Source organism: Lonchura striata, chromosome 2 (assembly GCF_050655825.1).
Source record: "Lonchura striata isolate lonStrDom1 chromosome 2, ASM5065582v1, whole genome shotgun sequence".
In the NCBI taxonomy this organism is placed as follows: Eukaryota; Metazoa; Chordata; class Aves; order Passeriformes; family Estrildidae; genus Lonchura; species Lonchura striata.
In genome coordinates, this window is record NC_140704.1 from 135,672,779 (window position 1) to 135,691,360 (window position 18,582).

Consider the following 18,582-nt stretch of genomic DNA (forward strand, 5'->3'; position numbering starts at 1 on the left):
TCCTATATTTTCAGTTAACACTGCTTTATTTGCTGTTTGTGCACAGCATGTGATAAAGGGCTGCGTTTTTTTATTTTTGTGCTCTCTGCAAAGTTAAAGGAGAAAGTGGCAGTGCTACAGATCTGATGGAAGTCTACCTAGGCAAAAAGTTGAAATGGGATTCAATTTAAAATCAGGGTCATGGTAGTGACTGTAGTTTCTCTTTAAAAACTGTTTATTTATATTATGACTTTTTATTCCAGTTGTTTTTTTTTAAAGAAAATGCTATAATAATTTGATTGCTGCTTTTAGTACATTTTGTACTGTAGCTGATTTATACTGTTACTGTATTCTCATTTTCATAATGACATGGTGGCTATAATTCTGAATATGGTTTCTTGTTGAGTAAAAATCAAATGAACCTCCTCACAGATAAAACAATTACACTTGAGAAAAAGTCTGGGCAGATGGGAAAACAGTGGTGAAAGATGCTTGTTGCATTTCTTTTCAGATGGTTCCTAGGAGGTTATTTTCTCTCTGTGGAGATGGTGGTTTAGGATGCACTGTCCTGCTCCTCTCAGCCCTCCACTGCCAGCGCTTGTCCTCCCTGGCTGGGGAGAGGATGCAAGGCCAGTTCTGTCCCATGGGGCAACTTTGTCCCACCCTCATTTGCTGTTTCTCTCTGGTTAGGTTTTTAAGCATCTGGTTGGACTCTGAATAATGCAGGGTTTCAGTGTTGGGCCTTTTTGGTTTCTAAGGTGACTCTATCAGGAAACAAAAAGCAGCTTTGAATCCTTTTGTTGCCAACATTTTAAATTGCTGAGTATTATCTCTCTGTGGTCTGTTGCTTGTGGGGCAGAAAAATTGGAGAAAAATTTGGCTAAATGCTTTACATTATCTCCCTGGTGTGAAGCTCCTGCCACATTTCTTTCTGCATTAAGCATGTCCTGTTGCTCTGTCATCATGGTGTTTATGAGTGAGAAATTACAAAAGTTCCACCGCTGTAAAATGCTCAATGAATAAAAGCAGATATTTAAAATTGACTAAATAAGAAATTGGAAGGTTTTGTTTGGTTTTTATTCTATGAAAATATGCATCTCCAAAATACATCAAAAGAACTAAAAATGCTTAGTCATGGATAGGTGAGTCAAGAAATAGGTTTCTGAGGAAAATAAATATATATTTTCAGGATAAACCTCAACTATCAGAAATAAATGTCCTTCCTCTTTACTGCAATCATTGTTACAGCTGTTCATGAAATTAAGTCTTACCTCAGAATATCAAGGTGCAATTCATTGTTTTTAAAGTTCTTCATAGTTTGGTTAACATTTGTTTGCTCTCATCTACCCCAATAGAAAACTGTTTTCATTTCATATGCTCCTGAACTTCTGTTTCTAATCAAAATGTAATGAGCAAAAAATATAAAAATATTAATAGCTACTTTGAAAGAACGAACTAGTTTTGCAGATTCAAAAGTGCTTAGTTGTTTAAATCAGCATATGAATTTTTGTCCTTTTGGATTTGGTTCCTTCCTTTGTTCCAGCAATCTAAGAAATATCCATGGCACGGCAAAGTAAAGCATCCTATTTCTCTGTTATCCAGTCCCATAGATATTTTATCATGTGAACACAAAGAATAATTTTATTTCCAAAGGTGCTGGTTCTCAAAAGGTGTACAACACTCATTTTGGAATGTAAACAAGCAATTTAAACTAGTAAAGAGGCACAGGAAAGCAGCTAAAATTCTGATTAAGTCATTTATCTTTCATACTTTCCTGACCTAATCCGTTCTTAGTATCCTGGCATAATTCTTTGATAATTAACTAATCTTAGCTGTGTTTTACTGCTACATAAGTTTTTATGTCCACAAACCTTAAGTTGGATTTAAGCTATATAACTAAATACTATACTAGATAGTATTTATAATACTATAAATACTTTAAATACTTTACTAGATACTGCAACACTAATTAATACTGGTCAGTTTACCTATCCATGGAATTCATGCATTTGCATGAATTGAACATTTTGAGTACCTACTGTATTTGTGCATAATTTTGAAGTAAAACATTGCCTGATGAAAAATCTGGTCCTAAAAGCTTAAGGTATTTTGCTTGGAAAGCTATTGTTCAATCTAAACTTACGTTTGGATTTAAAATATCTTTAAAATGTTAATGGAAGTGGATTTATGATGCTTTATAAAAATTCATGACTTTCTGACAAAAATATTAAGTTGACCTTAGTCCATCTTTCATTAAATTTTATTTTAAAAATAAAGATATTATTTGACTGAGGATGTGGTTGTAATTCTCTTGAATCAAGTCTAAACTTTTCAACTAAAACTCCTGAGAGCCAAACTTCAAATGGAGTGAGAATAAGGAGCATTAAGGATAGTTTTGGCTAAATTGTAAAGTTTATTTGTACTTCTCTGGTGTTTTAGCAGGTTCTAGAATTATGATGTAGTGTTTGTTTCTCTCAAGAGACTGAAAGATAATGCTTGGAAATTCTTGGTGTTAGGAGTACAGCTATGAAAAAAATCAGGAGGGTGGCACTTTAAATGTATAGTTAATATGTTAGTAAAGAGCTCCAGACTGAGCTTATAGTACTTGGAGATTATTTTTGAATTATGATTTTAGAGTGAGGGTGGCAAAGGAAATAAAGCTTACGAAGACTAGGGTTTCATACATAGAATTAGTCTGATGGTTGCAAATTGTTTTCCTTAAAATCAAGTGGAAAAAACTAAATTCTCTTGATCTGATGAACTTTCATCTCGTTCTTACAGCTTTAATAATTATAATGTACTCTGTTTAGCTATTTCAAAAATTAAAGATACCTGGCATATTTTGGTTTTATTTTCTGCAAATAGTCTTTGGGTTTGTGGTTCAAATATTTGTAAATTGAAAGTGCAGTTTGATAAAAGGCATGATGGATTGCAATCTTGTCTGTTACGGTCTGCTTTGGAAAAAGTACGGACACTGGCATTAGCAGTTAAAATAAAACCATGATGTTGTCTGTGTCAGAAAATGAGTGTGGAACGTCGCCAATTCCTGCTGTAAAGCTGCAGAATCCTGGAAGTGCTGAAGTACTATTTTGTTACCTTTCTTCTGCAGCTCAGAAAGTGAATCTGGCTCCCAAAGCGTGTGCGATCAGCTTGTGACGCCCACGGCACTAGCGGCTTGCACCAGGGTTGACTCCTGTTTCACCCCTTGGTTTGTGCCATCACTAAGTGTGTTGATCCAATTCACCTGTTTGGAAGTCCACCTATGCCATCACCTTGATCAACTCGGCACAGGTATGTAGTGCTTTATGGAGAATAATAAAAGCATACAGTTCACAGCTGCTGCTTGATCACTCTCCTGCTCTGTGTATTCCCAATTTCCTCATTCAAACAGGCATTCTTGAAACAAGCCATCGCAAGCAGTCACCGGTGGCAGGGTGAACCTGATGACTTTGTGCACTGAGCCCGTCCACAGGGCTGGCAGTGAGGCTGGAAGAGCAGCCCCTCCTGCCCCCAGAACGGGTAACTGTAGAAGCCGCCTGTCTTCCATAGTCTGAGCAGGGACAGCAGGTGCCACTTCACTTCTGAGCCATCTTGGTGAATGAATTTGATCTTTTACATTTTCCAGTGCATTAACAATACTGTTAAAATACTTGAAGATTTTGCAACCCGCTTAGGAAAAATTCCTTCGAAGAGCTCTGAGAACTGCAGATTTAAGTTATTTCAGTTATGATCACTTTTGGAGCTACATCTGGTTTTGTTCAGTGCTCTTTGTCATTGCATTAATGGCAAATACATTCCAAGAGATCTTTAGATTATTGTCTGATTTTCAAATGCCAGGAATGCTTTCTATGGAAGATGGGCAAAGTTCTTGAATAATTTTGACAGGGACAGCTTTCTTTGTGTGTACTTTTTGTGTTTCTGCAAGTATTATAATATATTCATTGTCAAATCATACCAAGGCTGACATTCAATGACTAAAAAATAACTTACTCTCTGTCAGCTACCTCTCTCAGTACGTAATCTTCCTCACTATTACAGTCCAATTTCAGATGCTCAGTCTTTAAAATTACATTATCTGGAAAAGGCAAAATCAGATTAAAATCAAAGGCAGCTGTTTTATTTCTCAACAATGACTGAGCTTATGCTGTTGTTACTGTTGTTACAGCATCTAAAGGCCTTAAGTTTTGGGGCTCCTTTGTGCTATGTTATACACAAAGGGAGCATACAACTTGTTGTATCCATTACAGTTTGTAGAATAACAGGGCTTGATCCTGGATAGGGATGAGTGTTTTGGTTCCAAATCTGTAGAGCACTAGAGCATATGCTAATTTTAAGCATATGAGTAGTTCCAGCAACATAAATAATAACATAAATGGAAATATTCACATGCTTAATGTTACACAAGGGGTGTACGTGCCTTGCAGTGTCTGCTGCCTCAGCGCTCAGCACTCTGCACAACTGAGACTTCAACGAACGCGATAAAATCTTTTTTGTGATACATTTCTCATGCTTTAGTCTCAGGATACTGTTTTGTTTCATTTCTAGTATTATGGCATAGTATGTTGCATTTCAGTGGGTTTCTGGTCTTGAGCTGTCCGTAATTGCAGAAAAGGCAACTTCCAGTGTAGAGCCTGTTGGCCTGCACAGTCACATGTCAGCAAATACTGTATTGCCAATTTTTATTGTGTTTGTAATGGGCTATGTGTGGAATATCATATACACCTACTATAGCAAAAACTCTCCCAGAAATATGATCTCTGTTCCAAATAGGTGGCAATCTGAAGCATTGAGCAGTGTGTAGATAAAGCAGTTTCACTGGCTGTTTTATTTACCATGAAAAGATTTTGTTCTGCAGATCCTTTTTGTTTGCAGCTGCTATTATCATACTGTTCTACATCTAACAGTGTGAACAGGATTCACTTCAGATTTCAGAAATGTCAACTCTGATAGATTTACTTGTCTTCATCTTATGTACAAGCAGTAAAAACACAGTTTACAAAAACACAGAGTGTAGCAATGTTTCTAGTCTTGTTTGTCCTTTTACTTTTCAGCACCACCAAAGTTTCTTCAGCCATTTTTATCTGATAAGAACAAGCCATCTGAACTAGAATACATGATAATTTCCTTTGATGAGCCTCATGCATATCTTCGTCAGTGGAACGATGAGTCAGTGTTCCAGGAGATCCAGTTTTCGACTCAAGCTGACTGTAAACTTCTGGAGTGTCGAAATGTGACCATGCAAAGCATTGTGAAACCTTTCAAAATCTGGGGGCAGATTGCTGTTTCCAGCAGAACAGCAGGAAAGCTGTTTGACTGCACGATAATGGTTGACCCTATTTTCATCAGCTTTGGCCAATACGCTCTTCATTCTCTTAATACAGCATTTCAAGCTTGGCAACAGGTATGCAAACGCAAGAATGAGAAAAAATATAGCTACTGTGATTACTTTAATAGCAAGTTAGGATATCAACTGCTTTCATTAAAATATTTCAAGATTTAAAAGCCCTAACTTATACTGAAATTGTTTTTTTCATTAAAACATTAATTCTGTGATTGCAATGAAAACTAGGTAAAAAGTATGTAAAGGTAAGTGGCCTGAATTTAAGTGAAACTACATGGATTAATATCAGAATAACCAAAACCCTGGTTTTGAAATGCAAAATACTCCATTAATTTATGAAAAGGTGAGTGCCTTTTCATGATACATCAGCTCAACTCAGTCTGAGCAACAGCACATATTGTTTCCAGCTACTACTTCCATCCTTATTGAAGTTCAACACTAGTTTCATGTTACATTCTGTGCAAGCAGCATTAATGGCTGAAGCCAGTCCCAGTATAAGAAACTTGCTTCTGCAATGACCCCTCAAAGGCCTGTAATTCCCTGACTCCACTATAGCCTTGAAATCAAATCATTCTCTTCATCTGCCTGAAGACCTATGTGGAGCCTGGGAATTAATTACCTATCATGGCACTACAATAACAAAGCCCCCAAAAAAGGATAAAACATCTGTTTTATATCAAAAAATTCTTTTTTAAGGGCATTCCATGGTTTTCTTGTTGCAAAAGGACATTCATAAAACAAGATCTAGTGTGATTTAAATCTTCACAGCTGGCTCAAATATCAATGTGAACAAAAATCTTTGTAGCTCCAATTTCTGTTTTTTGTCATATTTTGAACAATGCTTTTAATAAAAAACAAACATAGAAAGTATAAGAAAGTCCTTGTAGGCTGTTTAAACCCAAAATATTTCTGACTTAGTACTAGTCCCTCATCTAAGACATGTGTGGCAACTACTGCAAAATGGCCTTCAGAAAGGTCAGTTTCCTCTTAGGATGGGGGAAATAAAGATCCCTCAGACATAGCTATACATATAAATAAAATATGGTGCATAAATATTTAAATGTTTTAAACCACATCACAGTGTGAATAACTGACTGACTACTCTGTGCCTTGAAGGAATATTCTGAGTTGAAAAAAATGGAATTGTATATTTGATTAAGTAGAGCCATATGTCGCATGGTATATTGCTGACAGGTACATTCTATGAATAGTTGGTACTGATTTATACATGGATTTGGCAATGTTAACATGAGCCACAGGAGGATATAATTCTGTAATTGTTGCTGTAATTTTCTCGTTTCCTCTCATGTCAGGGGTACTTGCCACCATGTTCTGATGTGGTGGGTATCTAGCCCAGAGTATTTGAGATTAAAAACTTGCATAGCTTTGAAATTAGGGAACAGTTAACACACAAGTGGGTTCAAAATAGCTTATAAAATTAATTGTTGCCAAGATGTTTTTTATGTGACTTTACCTCCAGTTTGAGGGGGGTTGGCATGCCCTGAACGGGGAGGGAATACATTTCCAAATAATAAGCATTGTTTGATGTCTGCTGTTCACACAAAATGCAGTAAAAATGCTACAACTAGAAGCATGAATTTAATAACCAGGGAAGGGTTATTTGAATTCTCCACATATTTTTTTTACTGGATTAAAATCTGCAACAAGTGATGTTGGAGTCAGTAGACAGACAGATGAAGCATGAAACAATTTGGCCATGCACCTTTAGGTCAAGAGTTCAGAATTAACAGAAGCCTCTGTCAGTGTCTTTGTTTCCTAGATACAGACTGATTTTTGTTGCTATTGTTATTTTTTGGTAGTTTTTTTTGTTTGTGGGGTTTTTTTTTAATTAAGTAATGGCGAGCATTTTGAAAGTACATTAAGCCTAAAAAATACCAGGCTTTATACTTCTAAGTCACATGCTGAAAATCTGAGAGGATTAGCACTTTTTAAAAAGTTTCCCCTTTTGATATGTTTCACTGTCTAATCTGAAATTCCTGTTTAACTACAACAGTAACTGGCTAATGCACATCTAAATACAAAGCTAGAGTAATGGGTTTAATAATTAAAGACCTGGGCAAGAAATTTCAGTATTGTTATAAGTTTAGTTTTATTATTTAATAATAACATAGAGACTATCAAGTGAGAAAATGCGTATTTCCTATGAGCATACATTGGTGGAGTGTGTGGTATTTTTTTCCCTTTATTTGGACATTTAAGCCTTCATGAATTATTTAAAAGCCTTATTGGTTTGAGATATCTAGAGACAGAGGGTCAGCTGAGAAAACAGCTCCCCAGGTATGGTACAAAGTGTTACTTCTGGGAAAAAGCTTTTCCTTTGTGGTCTCACAAGGAGACCACTATAAACCAGGCATTGCAACTGTTTTCCCAAACTCCTCAGAAGTTAGAAAAGCTCCTCTTTTAAACCTGTTTTAGACCACTAGAACTTCTTTTCCTCAAGGTCTGCTTGGTGCTTAACCTTTCTGTTGGGAGTTGCCTAAGTTTTATTAATGAGCTGGGATCAGTCAAAATGACATCTGCAATCACACTGGTTTCCACATCTTTCTACAATAAGCACAAAAAACAAAGGGAAAAGGATACAGAAGATTTCTACCTGGTAATGCCAGGACATTGCTATGAGAGTGAAGTTTAAAGAATTCTAAGGAAAATGTTCATTTCTCTTAGAGAGCCTTCAAAAGAAATAAATTGCAAAAGACTTTCTGTGAAAAAAGATATTGCTAAGTGATTGTGTGTGTGTGTACTGGTGTGTGTGTATCTATGTGTACATGAGAGGGGGAGAAAAACCTTGCACAAGTCTTTGGAAGCTTGTGAAGCACAAAGAAAATAACTTTGTGCATATGAAGAAGCCTAGGCTTTTACAGTGTGGGTTTTTTCCAGATCCAGAAATGCTTTGAAATAGCTGTGAGCTAAGACAAGCAAAAAGTCCTGAGACTGGGAAAGCCTGGTGACTAGTATTATGTGGGATGTCTTTCCCCTCTCTCTAAATAGAATTCACAAAATATTTGAAAGACCAATAAAGGAGAGACACTTTCCAGGCCTCTCTGAGAGAAAATAACAGCTGAAAAATGATCTAAAGAGGGGCAGGAAATTGTCCCCCAGGAACTGACCCTAATCTGTATCTGATTCAGGCTGTTAATCTTTTGCTGATTCTTTTGATTTGTTATTTTAATTCAGAGAGGGATTTTTTCCCAATCCATGCTTAGGTGTTTTCAACTTCTGGAGTCATTATTCAGCCCTTCAGCATCATTGCCACACAAATAGCCTGGTTCTATTTGGTTTTATTGCACCTGGTTTATCTAGACATTCTTATCAATCAAGATTTCTTCACTCCATTCTTTTGCTGACTTTTTTTTTTCTCCTTTTCTGCTTACTCTAGAAGCTTCTGCTGTCAGACTTCAGCAGCAATGTGGGATCCTGTTCCCTGTGATGGGTACAGGGTGCTGCTGCAGATCCCCAGGGACAAAGACACATGGGTGTCCAGTATATCATTGCCACACTGAGCTAAAGCATCCTCAAGCTTCCTCGGTGTTCCTTTAGTCATCTGTTGTTATCAAGACTGGACACATCAATAGCTTTCTATCAAGCCTGGTAGTACAGAGCAATGCCCTATTATGCAAATCTTGGTGTTTCCTTGGTTAAAACTTTGGAACTATTATAAAATGGAACCTAAAATACCTCTTTCATTTAACTTTGAGAACTGTTGTTGTTAAAAGCATTGAACTCTAGTAGCAAATCTAGCTTTCAAGACTAATTATTAATGGCAGTCATTCATCAGCACCAAAATGTGTGCAAGTGTACTAATAATTCCTGATAGGATAACATTCCCCAAGCAGAAGCTCAAAGTTCTGTGCATGCCAAAAACTCACTGGATTCTCTTTTCCCTCTGGGAAATGCAAAAACCCTACAGTTTGTGTTTACTTACTTGAAACTAAGTTAGCTACTAAGGTAAAAAGAAGGAAGTTCATCACTTTATGGCATTGTTCTTTCAATTTCTATGTATTGGAGTGAAAAGAAAAATGTAAGAAAATGTATTGGAGTGAAAAGAAAAAGCTTTTCTTAAATTCCCCTGGGGTTGTGTATAGGTTTGACTCTAACAACATGCTGAGCTCTGTGAACAGTAAATCTCCCCTTCTAAAAAGAACATTTTACAAAGCTGTAGCAGGAAAATACATATATTTGCGGTAGACTTACGGGTATGTGGGTATGGCAGCTTGACAGTAAAAAGCCATAGATCCTCCACTAGAAAATGCCAAAATAAACTCTGCACTCACTGTAAATGTCAGCCTTTAGCACACTCAGATCTGCTACTGAATGTGGTACAGACATACTGCTCTGTAAAGAGTTTTGCTGCTTGAAAGTGCAGTTTTCATTATGCTCACCTGACTCCTGTTTCACTAAAGATACCTGATCTTATGCAGAAGTAATGAGATTTGGGAAGAAGTTTTAATCTGAATATTCTCATGCTAAAATATTCCTAGGGTGAATAGTATTTGCAGAAACACTCCCAGACAATCATTCTGACATTGAGTTACAAAAGGAATTACAACCTGCCTTGATTAAGGACAAAGAGGCAGCAGACACAAACTGAAACACAGGAAGTTCCATCTGAGCATCATGAAAAACATCTTTACTGTGAGTGTGACCAGTCACTGCTCAGAGAGGTTGTGGAGTCTCCTCCTTTGGAGATATTTGAAAGCTGCCTGTATGGGATCCTGTGCAGTTTGCTCCAGGTAAACCTGCTTTAACAGAGGCATTGGACTAAATGACGTCCAAAGGTCCCTTCTAGCCCCAGACATGCTGTGATTCTGCCTGTAGATTCACCCTAGGTTCTTCTGGAGAAACCAGTAGTGAACATGCATCCAAGGATGGAAAACTGGACATACCTTGCACACTTCACTTCTCAGAAAAACTTCCATGTGCATCACCCAGTAATGTACTACAAGCAATGCACCAAACTGATTTTCAAGGATTACTAAGGCTGCATAGGGAATCTGTGATGAAATGTTTCTCTCCCTCTTGTTTGATCTCTGAATTTCTGTAGGCTTCGAGGCACATTGTTAACAAAAAGCTAAGGGGTCCATATGATTAGAGGCAGGGAAGGTGCTAGCTTTGTAATGTCCATTTAAAAGGTCCACTGAGAGAGCAAGGAGGGGAAACAGAATCAACTCTTAAAAACCATGGAGGTTCCATAAGTTAGAGAAAACATCATGGGAAGAAAGGATGAGAAACAAGTAGCTGAGCTATGTTGTGAAGAGGGAAATCAACCAACAGAAAAATGTCATAACAGTGTGCAAGGAAAGATGGGTCAATAAGAGGTAACAAAATCCACAAGAAGATTAATATTTTGTGTTAGAACCATTACATTGCACAGAAACTATTCAAATGTTGGTTTCTTTGAGTAATTGTTGCAGTTGCTAGATAGTTGCTTGTATGTGGAAGGTGCTAGCCCACTAGTGACGAGGGCAGAAATATATAAGAGATTATCTCCAAATCAAATCGTCAGTCACACTTTGACCTCTCCCATACAGGGGATTATAGCTCATGCCTTCAGGGGTAGAAGACTAGTAGTTGTGGCAATTTTTATGACTATCATATAGTCCCATTGTGTCAACAGAGTGACAAGCAGTTAGATGAAAAGCAGAGAGAGGGATGGAAAGATGCTGGAGAAAAAATATTGTAAAATCTAAAATACTTTTTAAAACTATTATTTTTTTTCCTATTAAATGGCACAATGCATTTTCAAACAAGCCTCATGGAGCTGTGAAAGTACTTTACTCATGTCTCCATTTTTTTCTTTAGTTGTCTTTTCAAGTGATGTTGTATTAGGAAAGAGGGAGTCTTCTGCTGATCCACAGCAATATTTCAAATTAGAAGCAGGTGGTGGGGAAGAGAAACTGTAAACCTGTTGGCCTGAGAGCTCAGTTGTCAGGCGCTGAGAAGCCTCTTCATGCCTCTCTCCTCAGTCTGTTGTATCCTGCTTACCCTATGTAATGTCATTTCCCACTGAATTTAATGTTGAAGTTGTTTACCCAAATTAGAAAATTCAGTTTTATTGTAGTTTTAAATCTTTAAGATTTGCATTACAAAAACATAAAGTAAAATATTTAAAGTCATAGGATATATTTTGTCAACCCAGAAAGTAGATTTTGCAGAGATTACTATGAGGCCAAAGCTGAGGGAAGAGATTTTGCATTTCTGTGTCGTAACAGTCGCCACTGGGCAGGCAGCTGCCAAATGTCCTGACACTGACATGGATTCTTCCTGGCTTTCATATCCCTTTCCTTTCAGAACCGATGCCCTGAGGCAGAGGAGTTTGTCTTCAGCCATTTCGTGATCTGTAATGACACTCAAGAGACGCTGAGGTTTGGCCAGGTGGATACTGATGAGAATATTTTGCTGGCTACTCTCCACAGTCACCAGTACAGCTGGCGCTCGCACAAGTCCCCACAGGTATGTCAGGAACAGCCCTTCCAGGGCAGCATTTGCTAAAGCTGATGGTGGCTTTATGCACTGCTTCTTTGGTTTTCTCTGTGGTCTCAACCATCTCTAAAGCTCCAGTTCCTTCAGGAGTCACACACTAGGGCTGCAACACAGAGAAAAGGTAAACAAAATGAGGAAAGCCAGAAGTCTTTAAAAGTTACTCAAGGGTAGAACTGGATGTGCGCTTTTTGTAAAACAAAGCAGTTGTGTGAAGCTTCTGAAAAAAGGAAAGACAACTTGCCAGGTTTCTATAACTAAGCGATCCGTGTTTCCTGAGATGTACATTAGAGATTTGGGGAATTTTTTTAACCAGTTGTTTTTACCAAAAGCATCTGTTCACTGAAATTGTTTGCAGAACAGGGTCAGACCGGACAAAGCTCTCAACTTAGTACTTGCCTTAGAAAAGATTTGAAATTGTCAGAAACACCCCTCTTACATAGTTTAAATAATACAGTTTCTACGTTATTGGATATTTTGTTTTAAGGATAAACACTGAAACTGAAATAAAACAACTATCAACAGGAATTATTTCAATGAAACTATAGAATCATTTAAGTTGGAAAGACCTTTAAAATCATTGAGTCCAACCCAACACTGCCAAGTCTACCACTAAACCATGTCCCTAAGTGCCATATCTTTTAAAGACTTTCAGGGATGGTGACTCAGCCATTCCCTGGGCAGCCTGTTCCAATGCTTGACAATCCTTACCATGAAGCATCTTTTCCTAATAGCCAATCTAAACCTTCCTGGCACAACTTTAGGCCCATTTCCTCTTGTCATGTTACTTGTTAGTTGGGGGAGGAGGCCAACACTTGGGAGGTGGTAATAAATATACTTCTCACTTTGTTCAAGGCAGGACAAGAACTTAAATCTCATTTAAAAAGTGTTTATGAAACAACAAACCCATTTCTTCTCTTTTCTTAGTAAATACCCAGCTCCTGCTGAGTAGGAAACTACAGAGCTGTGCCACCCCATTTGGTGAGCAGTAGTCCTGCCCTGAAAAATTACTAAAATTTTAACAGATCCTAGGAGGAATGTAATGAATGGGAGTTCCTAACTCCTCTAGAGCCCTAGAAAATACCAGTCTTAGCATGTGAGAAAGACAGCAAATTTTGAATTGTAATTCTAAACAGGAGTTGTGTCCACTTTCACTGCTGACAAGTTTCAAGTTACACTGGGAGGCAGAGATGGCAAATTTACTGTGGTTTTCATTCCCATGTCAGTTGATGGATGTGCAAAACTACTGAATTTTACATGAATGTGGTAATCTGTGCAGAGCAAAATCTGCCAGAGTAAACAATTGTAGTTGACACTGAAGTCAGGGCATAAGTTAAGAGGAAGGCAGGCTCATAAAGGAGCATCTTAGCTGAGCAACAGAGGAGCTGTTATAAAAAGTGTGTGCTGGTGTAATAGTGACAGAGAGAGGCCTTTGGAGACTTTGAGACTCTGGAGTACTCTATGTCCCTTTCCATGTTTTAAAAAAGACACATTTTCTCAAACGTGCGAAACGCCTGTGATGCCCCATCTTACAGGTGAGCAAACCAAGTGGTGTCTGTGCTCTGTGCAGCTGGGCACGTGTCCGATTGTGGGACAAGATCCCCACTCTTCAGGTGAGATAGGATTACAATTGTAATTCCCCTTAGTTGTGTGAGGGAGAAAGAAAGCTAACTAAGTGTAACCTACAACTCATAACCAATTATCACTTGCATTTGTAGCAACCACCCAAAACTACGTTTAAACCTTTTAATAAATACATGGAAGAAGAAAAAGGAAATATTTAAAGTAATGTAAATAAACCCAGAACTAAGTAAGGCTTTCCTCTTAAAAAATTCTTACATTAATTTTCTGGTTACTTGCATAAAGTTATTCAGTTGTGAGAATCCTCATTTTAAATATATCTACCAAAGGTGTAGTTCTGAGTATGGTGTATATTCATTTATAGTTCAAACTGAAAAGAGTTTTAAAAATTAAGGTTATCCCAAGCAAGTGAAAAGCTGAAGAATTGAAATGACAGCTCATTACTGATACTTTCTCTTAGTTGCAACTGGACTGCTAAAAACCACCATCAGAATACATGGCATATAGACATCTAACACCTGTAAAACTTAAACTGTGCTTTCAGTCACAGACTTGAGCAGTGCAAAACATTCCATTTTCGTGGCTGCCATGTAAGTTACTTTTTAAATGAAAAACAAAATTTCAGGATGAAAGGTGGAAAAGTCCATTAGAAAACCAAATAACACATAAGGGAGTGGGTGAGCTGACAGTAGGAGCTTCAGATTCATTTTTCAGATATTCATTCTTCAGCTGACAGTCGGTGATGTCAAAGGGTTTCCCCATTCTGTTTTGCTCTGATCAGATTTAGATTCACTGAAGAATTGGGCTGATAAAAAGTCAGGAGTGTCATGATGGATTCCCATGTCCCAGGAGATGGCAAAGCTAACAGCTGACTCCTGACTCAGCCACACTGCTGGCCAGCCGGCTCTTCTAGTAGGGAGGTTCTACTTCCCTTGTCCCAGCCTTTGGAAAAATTTCAACACAATTTCTGCTCTCTTAACATTTTTAAACAGCCATGTCTTGCTGGGAAATGTAGACATTAAAAAAACAGCACTGAGGTAATTTCACTGAAACTATATGGGAGCACAGGCTTTCTACACACAGTTGAGATAGAAACAAATTTTCTTTGCGAAGGTCTTGTAAAGAGAGAACTTTGGCATTCCCCTATAAGCCTATTCACTTGTTTACTGCCAATATGAGTGCATTGTAAATACAGCATTCAGAATGGCAGTTCATCTAACTAATACAATCCCTTGTCATTTTAAATCATACAAAAAAGTTTGTTTAAATATTATTACAAATGTTGTCATGTACATTTTTTTAATGATTAATACAAATCCTTGAAATGAAAACAGCAACTCAATCAAGACATCAGGTTATACTATGGCACTTTTCTAATTGTTTCCATGCAAAACTATCTAGCAGCTTGTTATCCAAAGGTCAGAATAATGCCCAAGCAAGGACAAACCCTCTGAGTGTCATATTCATGGAATGCTAGATGACTTCATAGTTATGAAATTATTTCATTTCTCATGATAATTCCTGACTTGCCAAGTTAGTGAATTTTAAGAACTCTGAGAGCAGATTGTAAGATAAATGTGAAATAATCCATACTTCTGGAGTCAGGGACTTCCCTCCAGGCATTAGTTCATACTTGACTTACTTGACTTACTCTTGGGGATAAAATGAGTTAGGACAAGGTCTTAGATACCACATTCTCTTACTGGGAAAGAAAACCAACTTGCACAACTTTGGCTGGCTCATGTTTCTTGTTACACAGGCACTAAGAAGCAGCGGTTGCCATGAAATACTTTATTTAACCTCTGCAAAATGTTTTTTTAGTATGGCAAGGCAGTTCAGTTAAATGAAAATAAATAGTTTTAAAAGGATTGTATTTCTTCCACATTCACATCAATAAAATTTTCCATTTTTCTTTTGCTAATTAAGAATAGAGATGCGGTAATTGCCCATTTAAATAATTTAACACAATTATATATACACCTAAAATATATATTTTAGCAGATAGTTTTATAATGCTTTATTTGCATTTAGAATTAATTTTATTATTTATGAAACTGTAGGCTAGAATTTGAAAAATTTCAACTGTTTTGTGTTATGAAAACAGCTATAACACACCAAGGATTTGGATTTATCAGCTCTTGATGGTGTCCCTCCAACTGTTCGGCTTAACTTAAAGCTCCTTGCTTCCTTCATTTTTTCCATGCCTGGATCCTTTACATTTCAGGGAACCTAACCTTTCCCTTTTAACTTTAACTGTGATTCCTGCAAGTCTCACTAGTTTGGCTAATATTTCAGTAATAAGTTTGAGGTCCGATGCTCACTCATCTAGGCCACTCTGTCCCCCCCAACATTTTCCTCAGATTTCACAAGGTTTTGGCCCCCCTTAGGGATAAGACACCCCCAACTGTATAGTCCCTTTCAGAGTTGGGGTTGGTCCAAAACTGATGGTATTTGAGGCTTTAAGCTGCCAGATTCTGTGAGTTCCTTCTGCAGATTTTAATGAAAGTTAGAGGTCTGTTAGATATCATTAAAAGGGAAGAGAAGATACATCATTCTGTGCTCTACAGACAACACTGGCTCCTACATTATTATTGGACCAAGCCTGCACTCCTTATCTTGATCTTCACATTGTTTTGTGGGATGGGCCCCAGTTACATCAAAAGTCATGTTTGTCTCCAAGACAGCTGTGTTTTTAGATGAACTGGAGCATATGATACAAAGGGTGAAACTCTGAAGTTAGAAGAGATCAGATCTTCCCAGTAATTTACTCAGAGTTAAGGAATTCTGTCTTGCAAGACAGTAGGCAATTGGAGGGTCCCACTAGGGACCACAGCAAATGTAAAAACCAGATATCCATGTGAGAGTCCCCTGAATGTATTCTGCAGAGATTGCTTATGAGCAGACAGCAGAAATTGTCTATAATGTGCTAGTTGTTACTGGTTGTTTTCCCCACTCTCAAACTTCAGCAGAGTCCGCACAGAGTGATGGATTTAAGTTCATTTGTGTGCTTTCTATGCAAAACATAATTTTGCATAGTAGAAATTTTTAGAAAGTAGCAGTTTTCTAACCCTTCTGTAGTCTCCTTCCAAGGTTACAGTAACAGTTAGACATTTTCACTTTTCATCATCTTTAATTTGAAGCAGCAGATATAATGGATGAAAAAATCAGTTGCTATGTTGAATTGGGCAATGACTTCAATGAGAATGTGGGTATTAATAAACTATATTTATTTCTTATCAAAGTAAGTCAATATGCCTGAAACGGTGTCATTTTATTGCTACTTATATAGAATTTGAGGGAAAATATACCTATCACTTTTCTGATCATACTTTTAAAAAGTCTTGAGAAGATATTAGTACTGGCTAGTACATTATTAGTACCTGCACTAGAATGCATATAAAATTTTTCTTATTTTAAATAGTGTGTCTATGAACACAAATTCTAAATTTTATAAGCATACTTTTTAAGGGCTACTGTAGTTTTACAAAAAGCAAATTTGCTAAGAACCTACTCCTCCTCATTCTATCAAAAAAGAAGACTGAAGCCAAATTTTGGTTCATGTTGAAGCAGGATCACAATTCATTGTTATTTACTTCCAAGTTTCAGTTCTTTCAGATATTGGATTATATAATGTGTAAAATTATATGCAATACTCTGGGTTGAAATTTAGAAACTGTAACTCATATATCAGTTGTTATTGGGATATTTTCCCATTTTACTGTTTAGGAGTGTTGCAGGTTCTCTGAACAATCTCTTGTACTTCCCATAATCCTCCCCACATCATTAGGAGCAACATCAGGCAAAAAAAGCTGTATGATATTTTATACTGTTCACAAAGTGAGAAGAGTACTGTTGCTTTTTTGGGGGGTTCCTGCATTCCAAATCAATGCTTATACTATATTACGTGTAATTGAATTTCTAGGTAATATCTGGGCAGATAAGGATTAATATTATCCATGAACATTTATAATTTGGTTGCTGTTCCTAACCAAAAGACTCATCTACAGTGTGTAGGATGAGTTTGTACCTGTGAGGTTCAGGTCTGCTTTGCAGGTGACATTTGAGATTCACAACATCTCCAGGGGCCCCCAGGATCAGAGTTTATTTGCCCAGTGTGACCTTTTTTCTACTAGCCAGCATGGGGGCGATGGAAAACACCTTTTTCCATGCTCTGTACTGGCTTTCTGTCCTACAAGGGCCAATAGCATAAAACTGGCCAGATCTCCCGGGTCACTTGAGAAAATGAAGCCAAAGTGAAGTTCAAGCTGTTTTGGTGGCCACTGCAGCAGATAATGTGCAGAATAAATATTTCATACACTGTTTTTCCAAATACTACTTGGTTTTATTGTTGTGAATTCTAATCCTAGTCAAGAGCCACCTTGTATTGTGAAAACACAGTAAAAAATACAAATCAAGCTTCTCCTTTAATTTTTGAATTAAAAATGTCTTTAGGTTCAAGTCCTAGAGCTCATCTCCAGAGCTACATTTCCTCCATGCTACTTCATTATCACAGCTTTTATTTTACTGTCTTCTATCTTTTAAAGTAACAACTGCTCCCACACCATTTACCAGGTCCTCACTTGATTCTTCCTAAACTCTTGGAGTTCATAGCAATTACCCCTGTTCCCCCCAAAAAAACATTTTCTAGTTTCACTTGGAAGACAAATACAATCTAAAGAATCTTGGTGAAACCAAGTTAAATCTGCTGAATCTACAAGCAAAGTAGAAATCAAATGTGCATCACTAAGCATTTTGAGGGCTCAAACTTTAAATTACTTATACAGCTGGAAATTGATGCCTTTTCTGGACAGGCTAAATTCTTAGTCTCACTTTTAATCATCCATTTTATGGATGATTAAAATCATCATGCTTTGTCATGTGACACGCAGCTTTATTTACTCAGATCATATCCTTCACTCACACATCTAGCTGAAAACCTAAGTAAATTTTGAGGAGCATATAGAAACATTCTTTGAAGAGGCATGATAAAGATATTCTTTATTTTAAAGATAAAGCTTTTCTAGTCATTTGCTCCAGCAAAAGCAGCTTCATGTTAATCTGCCTCCCTTGAAGTAATTTCTGTTCCTCTCAAAACAGAAATACATAATGGCTAAGAGCCCCAGCCAAGTCTAGTCAAAGCAAAACTCTCTGGGTTATCTGCTGGTATATTTCCCCAACAGAAA

General features: G+C 37.3%; 1 protein-coding gene across 8 annotated transcripts in view; it reads left to right on the forward strand.

Annotated features, from left to right (window-relative positions):
• The window catches only part of VPS13B (vacuolar protein sorting 13 homolog B), a 434,872-nt gene that overhangs the window by 376,156 nt on the left and 40,134 nt on the right, over positions 1-18,582 (forward strand). For all 8 annotated transcript variants that reach the window (XM_021529420.3, XM_085573894.1, XM_021529419.3 and 5 more), the window contains 3 exons: positions 3,089-3,270; positions 5,031-5,380; positions 11,630-11,791. In XM_021529420.3, the coding sequence (XP_021385095.3) occupies positions 3,089-3,270; positions 5,031-5,380; positions 11,630-11,791 (694 nt within the window). The remainder of the gene's footprint in view (positions 1-3,088; positions 3,271-5,030; positions 5,381-11,629; positions 11,792-18,582) is intronic.